General features: G+C 34.3%; 1 protein-coding gene across 1 annotated transcript in view; it reads right to left on the bottom strand.

Moving 5' to 3' along the window:
* LOC103679178 (transmembrane protease serine 11G) overlaps positions 1 to 21,331 on the bottom strand; it is a 49,534-nt gene that overhangs the window by 2,311 nt on the left and 25,892 nt on the right. The window contains exons 6-9 of the mRNA XM_008708695.2: positions 7,169 to 7,207; positions 6,113 to 6,284; positions 4,675 to 4,934; positions 1,299 to 1,441 (exon numbers count right to left, since the gene is read on the bottom strand). Coding sequence (XP_008706917.1) covers positions 1,299 to 1,441; positions 4,675 to 4,934; positions 6,113 to 6,284; positions 7,169 to 7,207 — 614 coding nt within the window. The remainder of the gene's footprint in view (positions 1 to 1,298; positions 1,442 to 4,674; positions 4,935 to 6,112; positions 6,285 to 7,168; positions 7,208 to 21,331) is intronic.

Raw genomic sequence — 21,331 nt, 5'->3', positions numbered from 1 at the left:
ATTTGAAGCAGGTCTGGGGTCCTATAGTCTTGTGCCTTTAGTTACCTTTCCTTTTCTTTCCATGCTTCTTAGTACTCTCTAGGGCTCAGGGGATGGAGTATGACAACTCTGGTCTACTAAAAGCAATGCTCCTCAGCTCCTTTCCTGTAGGACAACATTCTAATTTAGGTCCTCAGTATTTTACTTTGCTACTGGTGAAGGAAGCAAGGGAACATGGACCAATGGAAGAGAACATCTACTCTTATACAGATTTATGTTCCTGATCAAAAGTCATATGATCCAGTTGTATTGTGGACCACCCTGTTGATTCTGCTTCTCCTCAGGAAGTAAAGCGAGTGGAAGGAGATCTTATATTCTAGAATATGTATCCAAATCCTAGGTTTTTATTCTTTTTGTTATTTGTGTACTTTATTATTAGATTGTAAATTCATTATGGGTTCAGTGTAGGGTTTTTTTTTTTAATACTTATGTTTCCTTCAGTATTTGCCACATTACCTTGCAATTTACAAAAAAACCCCTGGATGAACAAGTGAATGAATATTTATTATATCACATTACAGACAGCCAATTTCAGATCAATAGTGCCACCTTCACGTTTAGGAAAAGCACGTGTACATGTCAAATTCTCAAAAGTTTCCTAACCCTTCAAGAATTGTTAAACTGTTGGATTCATGTCAAAATCTTTATTATTTTAGTTACTTATTTTTAGTCTTTTAAGTGGCCTGCTTAAATGCTTAATACTTGAAGTTTTGTATGGTTTGGGGAAATGCTATTTATTTAATTAGATTTTAGATATAATTTGTGAGGTAACACTTTAATATGAATGAGTGTAGATAAATATATTTTTTTCCTAATAATGTAATTTTATCTGAACGTACACTGCTAAAGGTCAAGGGTTAGGCCCTGGTAGGGTGATGCTCTGTTGGCCATGGAGGTATCTCCAGACCTCATTCCATAATGCCTTACAAGTAGTAGGGATTAGATACCTGATTGGTTATCATTGTGACTTGAAACAATGATTGTGTGGCTTTCTGGCTTGGTTTCTACTATCTGCTTCCAGTTTTTTTTCCCTAAGTCTTAATTTGCAACTGCTGGCCATTTTTTACAAATGGTTCTGGACAATAAAAGGGTGTTAAATGAAGAGTATTTCTTATAGTTCTCCCATTCCCTCTTCTTACACTCTCCTCTCTCCTCCACATCTTAATTTTGTGGAGGCATATGAAGTGACATTGGTCTATGGTCAGCATGGCCACCTCTATTCAACAAATTCATTTTTGTGGATTTGAGTCTACTCTTACCTCGCAGGCATCTAGTTTTCCCGTCAAGAATCCAGCACATATCATTCCTGATGATACAGCACCACCATATACATTACCTTGGTTACATATATCATTACTTATGATCTCTACTTCAACTTGTCGCAGAGTATTGGGAAAGGGACCTAAAGAAGAAAAACATTAATAGATGAAGAATTTTCACATTGTTGGTTCTGATGGTTAATTGTATCTTACAAAGCATGGATCAGTGATAAAACATATGTCTTGAAGTTGACTCTGTGCTTAGTGACAGTGCTCAGGTTCAAATTCTATTTCTTATGTGTCTTCTACGAACTAGGTACCATTCTTGGCACATTTACATCCACTATCTTACTTTATCCTTGCAATAACCAACAAAGATAGATATGAATATGCTCTTTTTCAGATGATAAAACTAAAGCTTACCTGGTTATGAGTCTTGCTAAATGGGGGATAACCTTAGAATTAAACCCAGGCATTTCTCACCACCTGGGATGACCTGTGATAGTTCACCTTACCTTACCTGGAAATCTGCCACATCACTCTAAAAAGGACACAGCTATACTGGGAATGGAGAATCCTTTAGGAAGAGCAGTATAGAGCAAGATTGTACTATCAGAAAGTAATTTTAATACTGAATAAATGGAATGCTATTTTTTCATCAGAGAGACCATGTTTACTTTGATCTTAAATGGCTATCCAAAACTAATTCCAGGGTAGATAACAAATACCAAGATAAGAAGTAGATCGTGTTTTATTAATGACCCACACAGCTATTCATTTGTTATATGAAAAATACTATTTCATTGTCTATTGTATGGTTTTAGTCATTGTGTTCTCATTACCACTTAAAAGCTTTTATTTTATTTATTTATTTCTTCTTTTTCTTTTTTTTTAATTTAAATTCAGTTAGCCAATATATAGTACATCATTCGTTTTGGTTGTAGTGTTCAATGATTAATTAGTTGCGTATAACGCCAAGTGTAACAGCTTTTATTTTAAAGACCGTATTAGTCCTTCATATAAAGATGGGTGCTCTGTTTACAACAGGTTCAAAGACAATTGAGAAGAGGAAGGAGGGCAGTGCTGTCAGTTTTATCAACTAGTCAGGGTAATACTGTGCTAAAGGCTCTGGTCTTGGAGGCAGCACATATGAGTTTGAACACTGCACAATTTATGTGCTATTTAGCCTTGTGCAAGTTATTTAATCTTACTAAGCATCATTTTACTCACTTGTAAAAGGAGAAAATGATATGATACTTATCTCACATGTTTATTGTGAGGTTTAGAAAATAATTAATATAATCAGTTATGATAGTGTTTTGTCCCATATTCAGATTTCAGTCAATGGAAGCTATTGGAGTGAACTGTAGAGTTCAGGATTACATATTTAAAACCCTCCTGGTACAAAGTTGCACTTCAATGTTAATGATGGCTGGTGAGTCTAGAGCTTTTATAAGAGAAAATCTAGGTTACTAGGGATTTTGTCACTAACTGTAAATAAATCTAATCCTCTGTATTAACACTAGTAAATTCACTTACCTAGGATTGACCATCTTGCTGAAAAACTAAGCCTAAATCCTCTACAGTCATAAAAGTTATCTAAGGTCTAGTGAATTTCTTCACCATTTTTAAGCATGAGAGGGTCATTATGTGACCATTTTCTCTTCATTTCTGATTTTCCTTGAAATGCTCCCAGGGAAAGAGTCTGCTTACCATCTGTTCTTTATACAGATTTTTAGAACCATCTGAACTATTTTGCATAGATGCTTCAGCAGTATTCAGTACTATCTCTTGTGTTCTAAGTGACATTTAAAATGTGTAGATTTTCCCAGGCTTTTAATCAACTGTTTTTCAACTACTTATAATTTCTGTGTACCTACTTTTATGTTTTATGTTATGTTAATTAATCTAGGATGCTAGGTTTTAAATTTTAAATTCTTATCATTCTTTAATCTCAACCTTTAAAAAGTTAATTTAAGTGCTTAACCATATATAAGAAGCTGTTTTACATTATCGACTATTCAAAGAAGAAATTATCCAGCATACAAAGTTTCCATTTTACAAGCTGTTTGGTTTCAAGATTTCTAATGAGATATAATTGGATAAATTTTGGGAGGTAAGATAAGAAAACCTTAGTCCTTGTCTCAGTTTCAAAATGCAGAGAAAACCATAATCAAATATTTATACTTAAGTTTTGACTGATGTCTTATAAATTTATAGTGTTATTCCTGAAAAGTATGCCTCTTATTGGAGTAAGCAGATCAATGCTTAGTAATCTGCACACCATTGGGCATTGAATGATTCATGATGAAGTCCCAAATCACTCACAAACTACTACTCTGGGAGTGGGTGGTGTTAAGTTTCATTAGGGTCTAGAGGAAGTGTCACTGGTATTGCCCTAGTGGGAGATGCTATCCATTTCTACTCCAATCAGTAAGTGGTCTGTCTAACCCCAAAGGATTTGATTCCCCTTTGTATTCTTCACCATTTACTATAGAGCAGGGCAGAACCCCCAGAGATGAGGAAGAGAATTCTCAGATTATAAAAACAGTATAACAACCCGGACCCAATGTCAGAATTTTGAAGTACATATTGAAGGAAAGCAGATTTCTATAAAAATGAAGTGACAAAGCCTTGGTAGACAAAAGCTATACTTGGAGAAAGTACATAAATAAGACTATAACTTTTTAACAAGAGTCTGGAACAGGAATCAGAAATTCAGAGGCATATTAAACTATATGTAAATTGTTCACCTAAGAGATGTAGAAACTGGAGACTCACATCAGAATCTAAAGATCTATCTTTGCAGTTTATTGTGTGTTATTAAATGTAGTAAAATGTCATACTTGTGAACTTTATAAATCTGGAGGCTCAAAAACTGCTCCATAGATACATGGATCAGAGGGGCCTCATTTAATATTTAACATCATGCACGCCATTTAAAATGTTTGCTTAAGGCTGTTTTTGCTGAGTTGCATGACACATTTCAGCAGTTTATCATTATTATTACTCACAAATCACATACTTTAAGATTAATGCAGCCATAGGAGAATCTCTGCATATGAAGACAGCAACAGAAAGAAGGGATGTGAAAAATATGCTTGAGTAATTTTTTAAAAGAAAGTTATAACTAGTTTCCAAAGTAGCCCATAGAAGGCATTGAACATAGATAGCTGTGTAATCATTCTAGCCAAAGTTTCCATAAGTCTCCATATCTGGGTTGTTCTATTTGTTGTTTCGTGATATTTTTCGTTGGACATCTTGATTTCATCTCTTATTTTAAATATTATGATTTTGAATCTTATTTTATGTCTCCATTCAAATGGAAGATGGGTTTGCATTTTTTGCTTAGCTTTTTTTTTACTGAGATACTCACCGTTAGCTTTTAATGCTCCCCATCCAGTGACAAACACTGGACTCTGAGGCAGGACTTCAAAAGTAGCATCTGGGAGACAGACTCTGCCCACATCCTTGGAAAATAAGACGGGGGTGGAGAGCTTCACCACAGCGATGTCGTCGTCGTGCTTATGGGCAGCATAGTTTTCATGAATGATAATTGATTGTATGTTTCTTCTCATCAGTGGAGGGCTGAGAGTTGTTCCAAAACTAGCCATCCAGAGTTTGGGGTTTTTGTAACTGATCACAGATTAAAAGGATTATAGTTGATTCATTTCTGATTTAAAGTTACCCAGGACTCTGAATCAGCATGGGACATAGAGGTGGCAGAAGGGCAAATTGTTTAAGGTGATACTTGATGGGTCTTACCACCTTATTTGAAGCTTTCCCCCCAGGGCTGCTTTGCTTCATTTAGCTGATACAAATGCCCCCATTCTAAGGTAGCTTAAATTCCTTCCCTTGAGGGGGAGTTTGTCTTTTCTAGAGGGAACAAAATATTTTTGCTATTTTTGATTATAAAAGTAATACAGATTCGTTGAAGAGACTATAAATAAATAAAAATTAGACATATGTACCCACATATGTACATATCCACACACGTGTACTCTCATATGCATTCAGTTATATACATGTCTGTATAGCTATTGGGGGGATAGGGAGGGAAGGGAAAAGGAGAGCAAGAGGTGTCTATTGGAGCCACACCTTATATATTGTTTTCTCATCCTTTCTTTTTAGTTAACATTTTACCCAGAATATTTCCCCATATTATATGAATTTCACTAGAATTATTATTATCTCTTTATTATCTCCATATATGCCATATGTTAAATCTTCAAGAAAGATACAAAAGTGCAATACTAAAGATATTCATGTGGGATAATCTGATGTAAGTTTGTGGGTCTGGATACTATATTAGCAGAGTTCTTTAAAAATCTACAATATATCTTCAGAAAACTGCTGAGTGTGTTTAACTTTTGACAGCATTGGCTTGTTCTTAAAGTTTGGAAAATATATTCCCCAGAATATATTTTCAGTTGGAGATAAAGATTCTCTAACTTTTCTACTATTCTTTAGTAACTGTCATTTGTTCCTAAGCCTGCTTCACAATCACGAGTTCCAGTGGGAGCCTAAGATGCTCATAAAAGAATGAAAAACATAGTGGCTCAGTCGGTTAAGTGTCTGCCTTTGGCTCAGGTCATGATCTTGGGGTCCTGGAGGTCTTGGGGATCCTGAGATGGAGACCCATGTCAGACTCCTGCTCGGGGGAGTCTGCTCCTCCCCTGTTCATGCTCTCTCTCTCAAATAAAGAAATTTAAAAATCTTAAAAAAAAGAATGAAAAAGGATGAGAATTATAGGAAATGAAGGTGAGGAAAGAAAGTGAAATTGGTGATCCTGTTGGTACAGACTGAGGACTTACATGTCAAAGCAGTGAGCAGCAGTCAGGAGCCACTCCTCACTGATCAAAGAAGCTCCACAGAAATGGATGCCGTCCATTTGCAGGCTGGCTTGCCATGGCCAATCAGCTTTTTTTGCAGGATAACCATCAGCAATTCTTTCCATGGATGGAAACTCCCTCCCTCTTCCACAACCTGTCAGAAGGAAATAAGATAGTTATTTATATATTTTATTTTATCTGTTTATTTTAGGTGACACATAACATTGCATTAGTTTTAGGTGTATAACATAGAGATTCAACTTCTCTAGACATTATGCTATGCTCACAACAAGTGTAGCTATAGGATGGCTATTTATAACCAGAGTTATAAACATGTGTAGGTGTATTTGGCACATAGTTAAAGATAGAAACATTTATAGGTTTGCCTTGCCTTTAAAAGGTTAATTGAAATTATATAACTGAATAGTGATTATTCACATTGAAAAAGGATTAACTTAAAAAAATAAACTATTCAATATCCTCCCTGGTACATTTAAAGCAACTTCAGCTTAACATTTGTTTTTTTTCCATATCTTTCTAGGTCATTTTCTTATGTATGGCAATTTATTCCAGGGATATTTGACAATTCTGAGTGTCAAATGTACACTGTTTATTGCAGAAAAATGCCGTTTGTACACTTAAAATACTTGTCTAATATTATAACCATTATCCTACTATAACTTAAGTGTCAAAGTTCACGTGTTAAAGTTAATGGGTGTCATTTAATTCTAAGCAAGATTTTCTACTTTAACAAAGTGAGCCAAATAAAAATAAATATGATAAAATAATAGGGAATTGTTAAAAGAAGTTGTCAATGGAACTTTCTGTGAGGAATAACAAGTTATTTCTAAGGAACCTATATAGACATTCCCAATTATTAGTAGTTCTTTTTCCCCTTACAGAGAGTTATGTCATGTATTCATTCAGAGATATTATATACTTTGGGGAAATGGTAAACGTGGGGATAGAGAAACTCTAGCAGTATTTTGAGTTTTAGCATTTGATTTGCAAACATTGCAGTGATATTCTCAAACTTACAGCTGTTCAGGGTGTGCTCTGCTTGTGCCTCATTCATATCTGGAAAAAACAAGATGATTGCTCAGCAATGGAACAATTATAATTTGAAAACACTATGCCTACATGACATGAATGTTTCTGGTTGGGATGGACTGAATTATTCAGGAATTTCTTAATTTAAAGGCAATAAAGTAAAATCCTATAAAAAGAAGAGGCCTGGATATAAATTAAACCCTTCTTCTGACTATTTGCGGACTCTAGAAAAATCCAGTTTATGATTTTAAAATCATTGGTATAGAGAGTGATATTGTTTGTCATGAAGGAGGACTACATCTAATTAATTTAGCCATGCTAATTTATTAAAATGTAAGTTAAGCAGAAGAGGATCTAGGACTACTTTCATATATGTACTATTATACGGTGGACACCATTTCCTTCTGTCCTCATTCATACATTAGTGATATGGTAAAGGGACTCAAAGCATCTTAGATGCCTGACATCTCCACAGAGGCTCCAACTGGAATAAAGAAACACTAGTGTACTGACAAATCCTCAAAACATGTTAGTAATTTTATCATAAACTAAAACAGAAGAAAGCATGATCAGTGACTATTCCCCAAAATTATATGAATTATTCCTAATGCCAGATAGTATAATCAATCCAGATCCATATTTTTGTTAAGATGAAAACCAGTGTAGAGTTTTGGTAAGCTTGCAAATTAATGAATCTTTCGGTCAGACTCTAAAGAGGAACATTGTGTTCATCTGCCAGGAACTATGCTTATGTTTACGAAAATAAATCCCTTAGAATTAGGTTTTGCCAATAACAATAATTCTCTAGTGGCTTCCCTGATCTTTCTAATAACCCTAAACTTCCTGCATGACATGGTCCCTATGTATGTCTTTGTTGTCATGTTGAACTGTTCTTGCTTTCTGCCACTACTCAGTGGCCACCCTGGCCTTTCTGTTTCTTGACTGTGCCAAGGTATTCCTACAGTCTTTATTCTAGTTGTCCCCTCTGCCAGAAATGCTCTTCTCTTGACCATTTTCATGGTGGGTTCCTTGTTGTCATTCAGATCTTAGCTTAAAAATCCTCTTCTCAGGGAGAGGCTTTACATAACAAATCAAAATAGCCTCCCACTCTCTATTCTGTGTATGGACATTCATATTATTTGATATTACTTTGTTTATTTACTTATTTAGTAGGCCATTATCTTTTTTATTCCAATTAAAATGTTCTATGAGGACAGGTAATTTAGTCCCTGGCACAAATAGGTCCTCAGTAAATAACTTGCTGAGTTAATAATGAGCAGTAATGATAACTAATAATTTACTGAGTCCTATATACCAGGAACTGTACCAAACACTGCTATATCCTCACAATAATATCATGAAGCAAAACTATTAAGGACATGATTTAAATACTTCTCAAGGTAAAAAGCTGGCCCACAACCATTTCACTGTAAGGTCAATTATAGTCTAGTGTCACCTTCTGTAGGTTATGGATCAGTGAGGGGGTGGAATTATGGTTACTTCACAGATAACTTTAGGCTCATTTCTATCAGCAGAAACTATTGATGACCTTCCATGGTGATGCTATATCTCATATGTAAATGATTAAACATTATCTAGTAGATGTGTTCCACCTGCAGGATAAAAGAAGTTAAATAGCTCCACTTCTAGAACAAGATTGTGTAGACTCATTTTGCTCTGCTCTTCTCCTATAAATACAACTAAATACCCTGAAAATTATCTAGCAGATAATAATAAAAGAACTCTGAAAGCTGGAAGGAGGAAGGCAAAATAGCTATAGAGTATAGTATTTTAAGGACAATGTGGTGAGTTTCCTAGTTTTAAGTTCATTTCTCATATACCCTGGACTGGAGACCAAGGAAGGCCTGCAATCTGGAACCATCAATAGGCATAGACAAAAATTCCTAAGAAAAGTCTGTTCGCTCCATCCAAATACTGGGAAAGAAGATGCACAACAAAGACCTAGTGAGGAGCTCACACCTCCTGCTTCACAACACAGGGCTGGCTATCCCATTTTGCCAGCAGTAGTGACAGCAAGAAGCCCTTGGCCATCCCAAACCCCACTTCTTAAACAGGGCAGCAGCTTGCAGACTCACACCCACAGGGACGACATCAACTTTTATATACCCAGTGACATAAATAGGTTCAGGTCCACTGCACACCTCCACAGAGGATGGGCCAGGGATGCAAGGCAGCCTAGAGAAGCCTGTTCTACTCACATATATGTTGTTGGCAGCAGGGGTTGAGAGGAAGCTCCATAAGACTAGAATAGTACTGCAAGGACTCTGAAAACGAAATTGCTATTGAAACAATGAAAGTAGATGAGAATCTATATTCTAAACCTAAATAAGTGCACTACCTGCTAAAATAAAAGAATTAAATAGAATCAAGAATCTCCTAACATAATAACCAAAATGTTTAGAACACAAACAAAAGTTACTTGCCACACCAAAACCCAGGAAAACCACAATCTGCATGAGAAAAGACAATCAACTGATGCCAATACTGAGATGAATAAGATGTTGGAAATATCTGATGTGCATTTTAAAGCAGATCCCAGAAAAATAATTTAGCAGTCAATTACAAATTCTCCTGCAACAAGGGAAAAAATATAAAATCTAAGCAAAGAAATAGAAGTTATAAAAACCAAATGGAGGGATGCCTGGGTGGCTTAGTTGGTTAAGCGTCCAACTCTTGATCTCAGCTCAGGTCTTGATCTCAGGGTTGTGAGTTCAAGCCCCATGTTGGGCTCCACACTGGGCAAAGGAAAATTATAGGACTGAAAAATATAATAATAATAATAATAATAATAATAATAATAATAACCCTGTTGGATGGTCTTAATAATAAAGTGGAGATGGGGGATAGAATCACAATAAATTTATATGAAATTAAATAACATTTACTCAGAAGAACAGAGAGAAAAGAGATTGAAAAAAAATTAAAGCCTCTGAGATTTGTGGGATAATAATAAAAGGTTTAACATTCATATTATCAGTATTTCAGAGGGAGAAGAAAAAGAGTGTGAGACCGAAAAAGTATTCAAGGAAATAATGGTTGGAAACTCCCCAAATCTGGCTAAAAACAGAGATGTATAGATTCAAGAAGCTGAGAAAATCTCAAATAGGAACAACTGAAATCCACACCAAGACCTATTATAATTAAGTTACTAAAAACTAAAGACAATGAAAAAATTCTTAAAAACAGAAAAATGATACGTTACCTATAAAGTAACACCAGTTCAAATAACAGCAGTTTTCTCATCTGAAACCGTGGAGGACAAAAGGAAGTGGCATAGCATTTTTCAAGTTCTGAAAGAAAAAACTATCAACCATGAATCCTATATCCATTGAAACTATATCTAGAAATAAAGGTATTCTAGGATGAAGGGAAATGAATTTTAGTTTCTAAAAGACCTACTCTTAGATAATGGCTAGAGAAAGCTCTCCAAACAAAAAGCAAATGATAATAGAAGAAGGCCAATACTTTCAGAAAGGAAAGAGACAGAATGTGTAAGAACAGAAATATACATAAGAGACTATTTTTCACCTCATAGGTTTCTTTAAACATATTTTATGGTTGAAGCAAAAGATGCAACACCATCTAATGTGCAGAATATATAGAGAGGAAATACTAATCTGATGAGCAAAATATATATAGAGAAAAATGTGTCTCAAAAATGGCGAGGGCAAAGAGACCAAATGGAAGTAAAGTTTCTAAACTTCATTGGAAGTGGTATAATGTTGACACCAGTAGGCTATGATGTTATGTGTGTGTATGTTAATACCTAGCGTAGACATTAGGACAGCTATGCATAGTGATAAACTCAGAAACATTACAAATAAATCAAAATGGAATTCTAAAACAAATGTTGTTACCCACAGGGAGGGAGGAAAAAAGGAACAGAGGAATAAGACACATTAATATGTGAATGGTTTAAATACATCAATTAAGAGGCAGAGAATGACAGAGTGTAATTAGGAAAACATGACTCAACTATTTTCTTTTTACACTGAAATTTCTAAATTGTAAGTAAAAGGATGGAAAAATCTCACAAATATGAACTAAAAAAGAGCAGTAGTGGCTCTATTAATATCAGATAAAGTGGACTTCAGAGAAAAAATTACTGGATACATAGAGGGACATTACATAATGATAAAAGGATCAATCTACTAAGACTATGTAACAATTTCAAGTGAATGTTTACAAATAGCAGAGCTTCAAAATACATCAAAGCAATAACTTCAACACCCTCCAATATCAATAATTGATGTGATTACTAGACAGAAAGTCAGCAAGGATATAGAATTAAACAACACCATCAACAACAAGATCTGATTGACATTTATAAAACACTCCACCCAACAATAACAGCAAGCACATTTTAAACAACCTTGGAGCATTCATTAAAATAGACCATATCCTGTGTCATATTTTAAAGAATTGAAATCGAATTTGTTCTCTGTTCATAGTGGGGTCAAATTAGAAATCAATAACAGAAAGGTAAGGAGAAAAATCTCCAAACACTTGGGAATTAAACAGCAGACTACTAAATAATACATGGGTGCAAAAGGAAGTCTCAAAGAAAGCTAAAAAATTACATAGAATTGAGTGAATATGAAAGTACAACATAGTAAGTATTGTGGGAGGCAGTTAAAGTATTACAGGAGGAAATCATAGCACTAAGTGCTTATGTTAGAAAAGAGAAATGATCTCAAATCAATATTCTCAAGTTCCTAACTAAAAAAACAAATAAGCAAACAAATAAACAAACAAACAGAAAAAGAAGAGCAAAGTAAGCCTAAAGTAAGGAAGAGGAAGGAAATGTAAAGAAAAAAATCAATGAAGATCAAAATTTCAATAAAAATTTAAAACAGAAAAAAATATAGAAAAATTAATGAGACAAAAAATACTGATTGTAAGAAAAAAAATCAATAGAATTGATAAACTTTGGGAAGATTGACAAAGATAAAAATAGAGAAGGTGCAAATCACCAATATCAGGAATTAATTGAGGGGATATCACAAAAAAACCTCATAAAGATGTGGTGTGTATACGCAATGGAGTATTACTCAGCCATCAAGAAGAATGAAATCTTGCCGTTTGCAATGATATGGATGGAAGTAGAGGGTATTATGCTAGGCGAAATAAGTCAGAATTTAAGTGGAATTTAAGAAACAAAACAGATGAACATAGGGGAAGGGAAGGAAAAATAAAATAAGATGAAAATTGAGAAGGAGGCAAACCATAAAAGGCACTGAACTCTAGGAAACAAACTGAGGGTTACTGGAGGGGACGTTGGGGAGGGGAAGGGATAACTGGGTGATGGTCATTAAGGAGTGCACCTGTTGTAATGAGCATTGGGTGTTATATGCAACTGACAAATCACTAAATTCTACTTCTGAAACTAATAAAAAAAAAAGTCATAGGGTTACCATACTGACCTGAGAGTATATGCATAGAAGAATTTAAAATAAATGTTCACAAAAAAAAAACCTGAAAAAAAAAGTTAAGTAAGGAATACTTTGAACAACTTTACATTCATAAATTTGACAATTTAAAAGAAAAGGACAAATTCCTTGAAAACTATAAACTATCAAAACTCAGCAAAGATGATATAGGTAACCTGAATAGTCCTACTATTAAAGAAATTGAATTTGTAATAAAAGATGAAAACACACACACACACAGACACACACACACAACGAAAACACCTTACGCCCAGGTGGCTTCACTGGAGATTTTGGCAAAACATTCAAAGAATTAATACCACTTTTACACAGTCTTTTCTAGAAATTATAACAAAAGAGAGCATTTCCTAATTCATTTGGTATGGCCAGTATTACCCTGATATTGAAACTAGATAAACAAGAAAACAGACTAATATCTGTCATGAATTTAAATCAACAAAATTTTAATCAATCGAATCTAACATTGTATATAAAGAATAGTACAGTGATGAAGTAGATTTATTCCAGGTATATAAAGATAGTTCAATATTTGTAAGTCAATTAGTGTAATCTACCATATCAACAGGCTACAGAAAAAAATATATGATTATGCCAATTGATACAGAAAATGCATTCAACAAAATTTGGCATCTATCATACCACCACACCAACCTGTCACACTCACAATAAAAAAAATTGGAAAATAACAAGTGTTGATAAGAATTGGGAGACATTAGAACCCTTAAACCTTGCTGGTGAGAATGTAAAATGATGCAGCTACTGTGAAGAACAGTTTATAGTTCTTTAACAAGTTAAACATAGAGTTACCATATTGCCCAGCAATTCCACTCCTGGGTATGTATCCAACAGTATTGAAAACTGGTAATCAAATAAATACTATACACCAATATTTATAGCAGTACTATTCACAATAGACAAGCAATGGAAACAGCACAAATGTCCATCACCTGATGACTGGGTAAACAAAGTGCACTATATCTATATAGTGAAATATTATTCAGCCATAAAAAGAATAAAGTATTGATACATCCTAAAACATGGATGAGCTCTGAAAATATTATGCTAAGTGAAAGCAGCCAGACACAAAAGTCACATATTATATGGTCCCATCTATATGAAGTATCCAGAATAGATAAATCCACAGAGACAGAAGATTAGTGGTTGTCTGGGGCTGGGTGAAGGGAGAATGAGTGACTGTTTAATTGATATAGGATTTCCTTTGAGGTCATAAAAATGTCTTGAAACTAGGTAGCGGTGATGGTTTCACAACATTATGAACTAAATGCCACCAAACTGTACACTTTAAAATGGTTAATGGTTAATTTTGTGTTATGTGAATTTTACCTCAAAAAAAATATTCAACATAGTAAAGATGTGAATTCACCCCAAACTGATCTATAAGTCTAGCAAAATTTCTGTCAAAATCTGTTTTTCTGTAGACATAGACAAGATTATTATTAAAGTTATTTAGAAAGGAACTAGAGTATTTAAAATAATTTTGATAAAGAAGAATAAAGTGGGAGAATCATTCTTCCCAATATTAAGCTTGCTATATAGCTGCAATAATCAAGACAGTATGATCCTGATGGAAAGATGGACACATACATCAATAAAATCGAATGGAGAACCCAAAAATAGATTCACACAAAAATGCCCAATTAATTTTTGACAAAGGAGCAAAAGTAATTCAGTGGAAGGTGGGCAGCCTTTCCAATAAACAGTGCTGGAGCAATTGAATATCTATTAACAACAAGAACAATGACAAAAAAACCCTCACAGCTTATACAAAAATGAGCTCAAAATGGATTTTAGACTTTAATGTAAGATGTAATGTGAGACCATAAAACTTATAAAAATTAGTATAAAATGTTAAAAACTGTAATATGTAAAATTATAAAATTTACAGAAAAGAACATAGGAGATAATTGTCAGGGAACCAGGACTAGGGGAAGAGTTAGATTTATTACCAACAACATGGTCCATAAAAATGAAAGTTCAGTTGGTTGAATCACATCAAATTTAAACTTTTCCTATCTGAAAGACTCTGTTTATGGGATGAAAAGACAAATTTCAGAATAGTAGGAATTATTTGTAAATTACATATCTGACAAAGCCTCATATGGAGAATATATAATGACCTCTCAATATTCAACATTTAAGAAATAAAAATCAGCTTAATTAGAAAATTTGCACAGATATTTTGCTAAAGAGGATGTATAGATGGCAAACACATAAAAGGATGTTTGGTGTTATTAGCTATTGGAGAAAATAAAATTAAAGCCATAATGAGATATCACTATATACCTATCAGAAAGGCCAACATGAAAAATAGTCATAATACCAAATGTTGGCAAAGATGCAGAAAAACTAGGTCACTCATACATTGCCAATGGAAATACAACATGTACAGCTACTCTGGAAAGTAGTTTGGTAGTTCCTTTCAAAACCCAAAATAGTTTTATCAACCTAGCAATTGTACTCTTAGACATATCCCAGAGAAAGAGAGACTAATTTTCTTATAGGAACATATATATGAATGTTCATAGCAGCTTCATTGTATTAGCCAAAATCTTGAAACTATCCAAATGTGTTTCAAGGGATGAATGGTTAAACAAACTGTGAAATACTATGGAATACTACTCAGCAAGGAAAAGAACAAACTATTGATACACACATCAACATGGGTGAAGTTCAAGGAAATCATGTTAAGTGGAAAAGATCAATTTCAAAAGGATACAAAGTATATGATTTACATGACATTCATGAAATAAAATAAAGAGATGAAGAATGGATTAGTAGTTGCCAGAGGCTAGGGATATGTAGAGGAGATGGGTGTATTTACAAAGAGGTAACACAGGGGAATCTTGATATGGTAGAGTTGAATATATTGACTATGGTAGTAGTTATGCAAGGCTACATATGTGATAAAATGGCACAGAGCTATACCTACACATACACACATATGCACACACACACACACACACACACATGCACAAATGAACTCATATAAAACTGTGGAATCTGAATAAGCTCTATGGATTGTATTTATGTCAATTTCTTGGTTTTGACAGGTGCTATAGTTGTATAAGATATTAACATTACCAAAGGCTGCAGGAAGCATGCAAGTGCACAAGATTTCCCTGAAATTTCTTTGAAACCCCCCATGAATCTATAATTATTTCAAAATATTTTTAAAAATCAACCATTCTTTATAAAATCAATGCTCAGAAATCGGTTGCATTTCTATACACTAACAATGAGAGAGAAGAAAGAGAAATTAAGGAGTTGATCCCATTTACAATTGCACTAAAACCAATAAGACACCTAGGAATAAGCCTAACCAAAGAGGCAAAGGATCTATACTCAGAAAACTATAGAATACTCATGAAAGAAATTAAAATGACACAAAGAAATGAAAAAATGTTCCATGCTCACGGACTGGAAGAACAAATATTGTTAAAATGTCTTTGGTACCTAGAGCAACCTATACATTCAATGCAATCCCTATCAAAATATTATCAACTTTTTTCACAGATCTGGAACAAATAATTCTAAAATTTGTATAGAACCAGAAAAGACCCTGAAAAGCCAAAGGAATGTCAAAAAAGAAAACCAAAGCTTGTGGCATCACAATTCTGAACTTCAAGCTATGTTATAAAGCTGTAATCATCAAGACAGTATGGTATTGGCACAAAAACAGACACATAGATCACTGGAACAGAATAGAGAACCTAGAAATGGACCCTCAACTCTATGGTCAACTGATCTTTGACAAAGCAGGAAAGAATATCCAATGGAAAACAGTCTTTTTAACAAATGGTATTGAGAAATTGGGTAGCCACATGCAGAAGAATGAAACTGGACCATATTCTTATAGCATACACAAAGATAAGCTCAAAATGGATGAAAGAGCTAGATGTGAGCCAGAAATCCATCAAAATCCTAGAGGAGAACACAGGCAACAACTTCTGTGACCTCGGCCACAGCAACTTCTTGCTATACATGTCTCCAAAGGCAAGGGAAACAAAGGCAAAAATTAACTATTGGTACTTCATCAAGATAAAAGCTTTTGCATACCAAAGGAAACAGTTGACAAAACCAAAAGACAACCATGGAATGGGAGAAGATATTTATAAATATCTTATCAGATAAAGGGTTAGTATCCAAAATCTATAAAGAACTTATCAAACTCAACACCTAAAGAACAAATAATCCAATCAAGAAATGGGCAGAAGACAGGAACAGACATTCTCCAAAGAAGACATCCAAATGGCCAACAGACACATGAAAAAATGTGCATCATCACTCATCATCAGGAAAATACAAATCAAAACCACAATGAGATATCACCTCCCATCAGTCAGAATGGCTAAAATTAACAAGTCAGAAAATGACAGATGTTGGTGAGGATGTGGAGAAAGGGGAAACCTCTTACACTGTTGGTGGGAATGTAGGCTGGTCCAGCCACTCAGGAAAACAGTATGGAGGTTCCTCAAGATGTTGAAAATAGAGCTACCTTCTGACCCAAGAATTGCACTACTGGGTATTTACTCCAAAGATACAAATGTAGGGACCAAAGGGGCACCTGCACCCCAATGTTTATAGCAGCAATGTCCACAACAGCCAAACTATGGAAAGAGCCCAGATGTCCATTGACTGATGAATGGATAAAAGAGATATGATACACACACACACACACACACACACACACACACACACACACACAATGGAATACTACTCAGCCATCAAAAAATGAAATTTTGCCATTTGTAACGATGTGGATGGAACTAGAGGGTATTATGTTAAGTGAAATAAGTCAAGTGAAATAAGTCAATCAGAGAAAGACAATTATCATATGATCTCACTCCTATGTGGAATTTAAGAAACAAAACAGAGGATAATAAGGGAAGGGAGGGAAAAATTAAACAAGACTAAATCATAGAGGGAGACAAACCATTGGAAACTCTTATCATAGGAAACAAACTGGGTTTCTGGAGGGGCGGTGAGTGGGGGATGGGGTAACTGGGTGATGGACATTAAGGAGGGCATGTGATGTAGTGAGCACTGGGTGTTACATAAGACTGATGAATCAGTGAACTCTACATCTGAAATGAATAATTCACTGTAGTTAGTTAATTGAATTTAAATTTAAAAAAAAATCAAGCATCCTAGTGGAAGTCTGAATTATCTTTCTTTTCTTTTTATAGAATATTATAAAACATTGTCATTTGAAAAACTAATCAGAGAGTATGCATCCCAAAAATGTAAGGGGAAAACAATAAGGTATTACAGAGGTATACCAAGGTACTAATTATAAAAATAATGTTCTTTTTTTCTGGATTGTATGATATTCAGAGTATTAGCTTTTTAAAATTTATGATTTGTTGTGATTTCTTTCTTATTCTAACTAAATCCTCACTTTCCTACTTAAAATTTATTTCAATAGTGGATGAGATATCGGATCTGGTTAAAGAAGATAGTACAGTTTTTGATTGGAAACTAGACACAAAATGGGTTAAATGAAATATTAAAGATAAATCCTTCTGGTTAACTTCTTCTTATGCTAAATAAAACTGCTATAAAATATGTTAAATACTAAGTGTAGAAGGTGAAAGTGCTACTACCGGAAAACTTTGAGACCAGCAAAATGATTTTAAAATGTTTAAAAATTTTTAAATTATACTAGTCTGAATAAAGGCAATATCATATATTATTTGGCTTTGATCTAACTCACAAAGACTTAGAAGAAAAGTTTATACATTTTAAAAACACTGTGAAAAAAACAAACATAATTGACCTAAATCATTTTTTCAAAAAACTACCACCTACACCTCCTCTTAGAGTTTGAGGGACATCAGATTATGCCAATCCTAAAATATGCCACTTTGGCATATGAATTATTCTGAGTCAAAGGCAATTAAGAAGAATTAGATACAAGATATTCCTCTTGCTCTTCGCCAATTTGCCTAAAAGCAGAACATAAATTTACAAAGGTTTCCCTCCTCTTCTCTCTGCCAGGAAAGAGAAAGATTAATCCATAGAGACCATTTTGGACCCTGACAGTCTGAGAAGGCACCAGAAGAATCCTCATAAAACTTTACTAACTAGCCTTTATCTCTGCCCTTGGAAGCCTAAAACTGCTCTCCTTTGTTCTGTCATTTCTCCACAAATTTATTGTTCTTTGATGAAGATACTATAGAAGCCAAATTCTAAGCCACCTCTTTGAGTTATTCATTTCCCTCTAGTTATTTCCCATGTATACATGTTAATAAACTTATGTTTCTTTTTTTCTTGTTAACCATCTTTTATTACAGGGATTTTTTATTATAGTCAAGAACTTGAAAGGGTAGAGGGAAAAATACTTATCTTCCCCACAAGTAAATTCCATGCATTTTTCTTTATATTTTTTGTATTTAAATGATGAAAGGAAACAGAAATAGAGACATATTTGGGGATAATAAAAGAATAACTTAATGATTTCATGAAAGGTGGTCATACAATAAAATCAAAGACTAAAATTATGCTTTTATGAGACACTGACAATCTTAGCTAATTTGTTCTTTCAACTAATTGTTTTCCTTTTTCTTTATTTCCTTCCTCCTGCTCTCCATCCCTTCCTCCTTCCTTCCTCCCTTCCCTAGTCACTTGGAATCACTAGAGAGAATTCTGACTTCTATATAATGGAAAAAATGTTCACAAGGCTATAAATTTTAGAAAAAATTCACCTGATTATCCATGAGCATTTTAAATTCTGCACTTTTTTAAAAGAAGATCTACATAGACAACTATTTAGCAAACTTGCACTTAAATGTGAAAGCTAAAATCAAAGCTTCCCCTTGAACTTTATTATGATCCTGTATACGTTACTTTTGAAAGATTATACCTAATACATTTCTGCATTGTTTCTTCTGTGTTAGACTTAAGATATTTGCCAACTGACTCTTCCAATATTTGTGCTTTGGGGCCATGTGTGTTAGTTTTTCAGCTACCTTTTTGAAGACATGTTATCAATTCTTCAACTTCCTAGGATCAGGGTTGCTAATGATATCTGAGAAAGTCCATAAAATAATACATTACATTAATATGTTTATACTTGTACTTTTCAAAGCATTTTTAAATTTTTCCAAAGGATGAATTTTATAGTTGTTGCTCTTTTCATTTTGCAAAACAGGAACTAAGACAGTTTCAGCAACTTATCCCAGGCTGCACTACTATGGTTATTGCTAAGACACAGGCCTCCCGAGTTCTAGTTTAGGGTTCTTCCCACCGCTACCTGCAGACTTTCCCTTAGAATGCATTCTGTGCATTTTTCTTTTTACTGTATATGCTGAAATGATTTCTCTTACTCAATGAAACTCAAGTTTTGTTTTTAAGATTTTTGTGTATTTTCATGTAGTTCTAAAACTCTGTATGGAAAGAGGATTGATTCTAGTTTCCTCAGTGTTCTGTGGGGTTTTTAAATTTAATATTGCTTTTGTTTCCTGCCCAATTTCAAGAGAATGAGTTAGTTTACAACATTAAAGATAGAACATTTTACAAATATCAAGTTCCTGCTCTTTGCTGGGTTCTGTGCTAATCTCAGGGATGTGACTGTAACTACAGAAAACATATTTCCTATATTCAAGGAATTGTCAGTCTTTTGCAGAAAGAGATGAAATTAAAAATGTACAATTAATTTCTGAGTACCCTTGGTAAGCCAGAAGTCTCTGGATGAATTATGAATCTGAGGAGAGCTTTCCAGAGGAATGAGGAATGTCTTAACAGTAACTTCCTCTGATAGCAATGGAACATCTGGTGATGGATGGTTTGCCAGCAGATGCCTGAAGGGACCAATCCCTCACTCTGATCCAGCAACACTACAAAGGACCTAAGTACCTTAACACCACAAAGCAGGGGTCAGGGTGGGCAGATAGATCCAGAAATGATGGAGTTTAAGTTTGTAACATTTGGCTTAATGGGAGCTCAAGATTAAATTAATTTTTTTAAAATCAAAATCTCACAAATACCACTACATCCTCAACAAAATGTGTTCTTCAGAAAGTTTGTCTCTGCTATCTAAAGCACAGTGCACTGGATTCAAAGTCTACTCTGTTCTATCTGCATGATAACAAAACTGAATGTTGGGCATTACTCACAGAAACTTCAATTTCTTACCTTCAAGGTATTTTTCTCTTCTTTTTGACTTTCAAAACCTATAATGAAACCTATAATGCAATTTTCTCTTCTGTTAACATATTATAATATATCTGCTCTAGCCCTCCGGAACAGTTTTTGGGGAAAAAGTACCAAGAGAAAACTTATTAGTAACCGTAATTATCTGTTAGCCTTAGAGTCTCATTTCATAGCTTACACAAATCCTTGTAAAACATGTCAACTTCAAAGTTAATATATACAAATCTAACAGTAGCCTTGGAATTATAATGAGCTTTGTTTAATCTCATACCCCAAACATTTATAACCCAGTTCCTGATGCCTTTGTGGCAAATGACATGGTGCTTTTATGCCAGAGACAGGTATCATCAGGGTCTGGCATTTTTCTTCTGTCTCCTCCATGCCCTGGGCCAAACCTATCCTGCACGCTGTAGGAAGGCTTATGGTAGTGTCAGAAAAAAATGACGTGTCTCCTTTCATAGGAGCCAAATAATGTTTGTGCCTCACATATGATTTCTGTGTTCATACC

The sequence above is a fragment of the Ursus maritimus genome, unplaced genomic scaffold, assembly GCF_017311325.1.
Source record: "Ursus maritimus isolate PB19 unplaced genomic scaffold, ASM1731132v1 scaffold_8, whole genome shotgun sequence".
NCBI classification, from domain to species: Eukaryota; Metazoa; Chordata; class Mammalia; order Carnivora; family Ursidae; genus Ursus; species Ursus maritimus.
This window is presented reverse-complemented; position numbering and strand designations above follow the sequence as displayed.